We start from the raw sequence: 5226 nt of genomic DNA, 5'->3' as shown, positions 1-5226 counted from the left end.
CAAACTAAATGTGATAAAGGGAGAAACTACTGGAATCTCCATCCTACATACCAAGCAGCCAAAAATCAATTAGTAGAAATTTATTTATTAGGCTACATTTTGCTTTGTCCTCCAAGAGAAGAAAGATCTTCTCTTTCACTAAGTGATCTCATGAATTATTTCTTTCCCTTAAATCTCGTTTTTTTAAGGTGAGGAAACTGGAATTGTGTTAATTTCTCTTATTTTATATGCTCATTGTTTGAAAAATGCACACGGCAAAAATCTAATGCTACTGTAGGATTGGTTTATCTTTGTGCCTTGGCAGGCAGGAAAAGAAACGGCAAGGCTCCAGGGTCCACTGTCTTGAGAACATTTACTGCCAGAAGCTTCACTCACCTTGCCTCTTTTGGGTCAAGCTATGGCATTTCAGGTTTTGGAGCAGCCTGCACACATCCCTTCCTTGGCAATACCAGTAAAGGTTTCTAGCTGATGGTCTATTTGATTGTACAAACCACAGGTAAGTTGTTTCCTGTTCATTTCTCAAAGTGTTAAGCACAGGAAATGAAATAAACCTATTTAATAAAGATCAACAGTTCGTACACACCCTTTCCCCCACTTTGTTTCAAAAAGGATATTTTCAGAAGTCAATTTTTAAGAAAACATTTTAGCTTCTTCAACACTGGCATTTTAAAGTTTAGATAAAATATTAAATTTTCATTCTTAAATGCTGTTGTTTTGGTCATTTGCACCCTTCCTTAGAGGGTCCTAGAAATCACCAAGGATGGATGGTAGTAAGACTTGTACTTTAAACAAATCTTTTCATACCTTACTTCCTTTTCTTCTTGTACATTACATGGCCAAAAGCAAAAAGACTGGTTTTACTCATCACTGAAAGTATTTCATGAAGAATTTAAAGAACAGGAAATCAGACAATTAATTTGTTAAATTTAACCACAACGTACAAGTGTCACTGGTGTCATACTTATTGTTTAAAATTCAAAAATTGTTCAAATTAATAGAATTCAGTAATTTTAAAATCATTCATTCCTAGTATTGCATTTTTATAAAAATTCTTTTAAATACTGAACTCTAACTGAAAGCCATTAGACAGAAAGAATTCCAAATCACAAATTCCTTTTTAAAGCAAAAAAATGCAATTTTCACCCAACATTTTCTGATAACTGCTTGAATGCTATTTGTGACAATGCTTGTAATTGGCTAAATAACCAGGTGCAATTTGAAAACACAAATAATACACTGTGCTATGTATCTTTCCACCTTAATTTTCTTGAATGCATGAAATATCCAGTGTTCACTTATTGAAGCCAATAAAAGAACTGCAATATATTTTCATCACATTTTTTCATATAATTCAAAGAAATTAAATCAGCCCAAGAATTCCTAATTAGCTAGCATAGAGAAAATATTTCACATACCTAGCTAAAACAATTTATGCTGCAACAGAATTTATCCAGATCACTTGATAATTTTCATTTCTCTTTCCCCCTACACAAGACAAGGTAGGAGGCATGCATCTTTGCAAAGGTTTCATCAGCACATAATACACTCCTTCCAGACATCAAGCAGTAACAACAGCAAAGGCTTAAAAATGTTTATTTTTTTAATAAAAATTGTGCATTCCATTAAAATCCTTTGAAAAACAAAAAAATGGCACTCTGATTAAACTGCACTTTATGGCCTGAGGAAACCTTGCGGCCAGCTTGGTTTTACTCTGGATTTCACTGTCGTCCCATCCTGCTTCTTCCTTCACCAACATGCAAGTTCTTTTCCTTTCCTGCCAGCCAGACAGGTAGATGGGAGAAGCAGGCACGGCCTTCACTGTCAGTAGTTCTCCATTCTTTGATGAGAAAGGGGCAGGACAGTCATTTAAACTTGATCCAACTTTGCATCTTACAAAGTTAAACAGCTAAAAGAAGTAAAATAAGAAGGCAATACTTGTGGAATGTACAGTGCATATTGTCAGTGCTCGCCTCATTACGACTCGCCTGCTTGCTTCTCCTGTTCAATTGCTGTGACCAAAAAGAAAAAGAGATGGTGGGGCTAAGATTCAGTACAGCCTGGTATGAGGTTAAAGGACTTCCTTTTAAAACATATTTTCATATCATAAACATTTTCCAAGTGCATCTACGCATTCCACAATGAAATAAAACATTTATATGGAACTTAAGTAGATAAATGTATTTGTATAGCAAGACTGTATATTAAATATCCCATTACTAAATTACCAAAGCCCCATGTTTGCTAGATGCAAAACAATTTTTAATTGTTCGTTAATTTTCAGTTAACCTTTACAAGCCATATTCATCATCAACTGTCGGCTACTCCCCTGGACCCCCACCCACAATCCAACCTGTGGCCCTTCCCAGCCTCCCTCCCGCCCCGCCTTTTCTAAAGATGGGGGGAGGCCAGGCACGGTGGCTCACGCCTGTAATCCCAGCACTCTGGGAGGCCGAGGCAGGTGGATCGCTCACGGTCAGGAGTTCCAGACCAGCCTGAGTGAGACCCCGTCTCTACTAAAAAAAAAAAAAAATAGAAATAAATAATTATCTGGCCAACTAAAAATATATATAGAAAAAATTAGCCAGGCATGGTGGCGCATGCCTATAGTTCCAGCTACTCCGGAGGCTGAGGCAGTAGGATGCCTTAAGCCCAGTGTGAGCTAGGCAGATGCCACGGCACTCACTCTAGCCCGGGCAACAAAGTGAGACTCTGTCTCAACAAAAAATAAATTAAATAAATAAATAAATAAATAAAGATGGGGGGGTCGAGACTTACTTTCTTTGGAAGGCAGTGGATTTTTCTCTTGCGTTTCTGTCTTCTTCAATTTCGACTTATCGAATTTCTCGATCTCAGCCATATCGGGCTTGTCAGACATGGTTGCAGAGAAGCTGCAACGTACAAAGCCAAGGGGACAGTGAGAACGCCCCACCCACCCGGCCATCCCCGCCTCTTCCTCCATCTCCAGCACCGCCCCCCCACTTCCGCTCCCATTCAGGGCTCAAGATCTTCCTCTTTCTACAGAGAGATAGAGAAAAAAAAAAAACACACTCTCCCCGTATTTCAAAATGTAGGGGGCCAAAGAGGTAAGATCTTTCTCTCTCTCAAGGCCAAATCTTTCAGAATGAGGAAACTGATCATTACAGATTGTTAATTGCAGCATCTAAAAATTAAAATGTGGCTAACACGAGTGCAGAACTGCAAAGCCACTTCCAAGTTAAAGTGGGAAAAATCAGGTAAAAATTCTTAAAATGGAGTCAAGGTCGCAAAAAGCGTGTCGATTTTCTAGATGTGGTCTCGCCCCCAAAATGCGGCCCTGTCCCGCTTTCCCCTCCTCGCACAAAGGCGGCAGCTGCCGGGAGCTTCCGACCACCGCCCCACCCGCTTCCTCGCCCTCGCCCAACAATGCAGTCGGTGGCACACAAAGCTGCCCCCCATACCCACAAGTCAGCCCTGATCTGCACTTGGGGGCAACCCGCAGCCTCTGCACACAGCCCCCTGCAAGAAGCACTTCAAAAATGTCGCACCGAAGCCCGGCGACCCCAGCCTGGGCAGAGCCGGCCCTGCAGGCCCTCGGAGGCTGGGGAAGGAGAGCCGCGGCAGCTCCGGGCCGGGTGGATGTGCGCTAGAACAAAGGCTCTTTCTGTTGCTGATCGATCGCAGCCTCAGAGGCAACGTGGAATGCCTCTGCAGGGGAAAAACTAAGAAAGGAAAATGTCCCCTCAAAGCTGCACGGCAAAACGCCAGTTTTTTGCGTTTTGGCTTTCTGGGATTTTACAAAAATCATCACATTCCCGACCCCATGGCCCAGCAGCTGGAGGATTTAGCATCCCCCAGCTCCCCAGAGCAGTCTTCCCTGGGACGCCCGGGCTGGGCTTTTGCTTTTGGAACCCCGTGGTCGGGATGCGGATGCCGAGGGGCGAGCGCGGGCGCGCAGCGGGCAGCGGGCAGGGGACCCGAGGGCGCGGGGCAAGAGGCAGGGGCCCTGGGGCTCACCGGAGCGAGGCGCGAGAGCGAGAAGGATCCTGTCTGTGCAGTGACCACCGCCGAGTGTCGGGCGGGGCGCGGCGAGCGCCGTTATATGGGCGCCGCTATGTAAATGAGGTGATGTCATCCGCGGGGCCGCTTAACCCCTTCGCGCCGCGGGGCGGGATCGGCGTCCGCAGGCAGCCGGGCGTTTGCGGCGCCCCCGCCCCACCCCCGCAGGGCGCAGCTGTGCGCCCGAACCGCCGCGATGGCGAAAAAAGAAAATGAGCGAAAGCCCGCCCTCCAGCACTTCCTTCATAAGACATTTTCCTCTTTTGTTTATTTTATTATAATGAATTTTGGCAACAGCAGCGCAAATCTGCTCTTGGGGACCAGGGCCTGATAACTGAGGATGCCGGTGGCACCTAGGGGAACAGGCATTCCTTTACTGCGAAACTGGCTTTGTCTACTGCAGACATCCCCACGCAGGGCGCGGTGTCCCTCCTGGAGGGCCTCTCCCACTGCAGGGCGCGAGTCGTGTGACTCAGCTTTCCACCAGTGGAGGGCATCCGCCCCACCCGGCCCTCTTTGTCTTCCTCGCGGCGTTCACCTTCACTTGGGTGGAAGGAGAAGCTCCCTTACGGGATTTTTAAAAACACTTTCAGCACTGTAACATCCCTGTTTTTTCTCCGCTGTAATTTTTGTGAGCACTCAAGTCAAACAACGATGCTGGGTGTAGGGTAATTTATCTGGAGTAGATAAGAGTACAATGCCTCCTTCCTAGCCAAATAAGTCAAGTTCAAGCTCTGCTATTGACTTACTGCCTGACAATGAGGAAGTTCTTTACCTTCCTGTTCCTTATTTTCATAAATTATAAAAGTGATTGCGAAGGAGGCCTGTGCTGCATTCCAAAGACTACAATCCCATTATCTCTAATATCTTAAGATTAAATTTAAAAATGAAACTCCATGTTTTGAGGGGTACGTTTTCAGCACTAGGGCGTCTCCGAAGTGCATCTGGAAACGCGGGAGATTCAGGTAGACAGGAGCTGTTTTCAAAATGGCACCTGGCTCTGTGAGTACCAGTGACCCACTTGCTACTGAAAATTAGTTACAAATACCATGCCGTGCGCCTGCACGAGGCGTGTGAAAGGCAAGAGGCCCGCTGGTTAGAAAGACGCCTAGTTGTGATTATTTTAAAGAGACCCGAAGCAAGTGTGCAAAATACTCCTTCTCCTTTTCTGCTTCCTTAAGAAATGTTTGC

General features: G+C 45.0%; 1 protein-coding gene across 2 annotated transcripts; it reads right to left on the bottom strand.

The window, feature by feature from the left end:
• Positions 1-1577: 1577 nt before the first annotated feature.
• LOC123629086 (thymosin beta-4) lies at positions 1578-4101 on the bottom strand. Of its 2 annotated transcripts, XM_045539037.1 has the most exons (4): positions 3994-4101; positions 2776-2888; positions 1936-2009; positions 1578-1837 (listed from the first exon to the last, which is right to left on the bottom strand). In XM_045539037.1, the coding sequence occupies exons 2-3, from the start codon at positions 2873-2875 to the stop codon at positions 1975-1977; spliced, it is 135 nt and encodes a 44-aa protein (XP_045394993.1). In that variant the 5' UTR covers positions 2876-2888; positions 3994-4101; the 3' UTR covers positions 1578-1837; positions 1936-1974. The 2 variants fall into 2 exon arrangements, with proteins under 2 accessions (XP_045394993.1, XP_045394992.1); XM_045539036.1 differs by having other exon boundaries at positions 1578-2009.
• Positions 4102-5226: the final 1125 nt, after the last annotated feature.

Source organism: Lemur catta, chromosome Y, assembly GCF_020740605.2.
Source record: "Lemur catta isolate mLemCat1 chromosome Y, mLemCat1.pri, whole genome shotgun sequence".
Classification (NCBI taxonomy): Eukaryota; Metazoa; Chordata; class Mammalia; order Primates; family Lemuridae; genus Lemur; species Lemur catta.
This window is presented reverse-complemented; position numbering and strand designations above follow the sequence as displayed.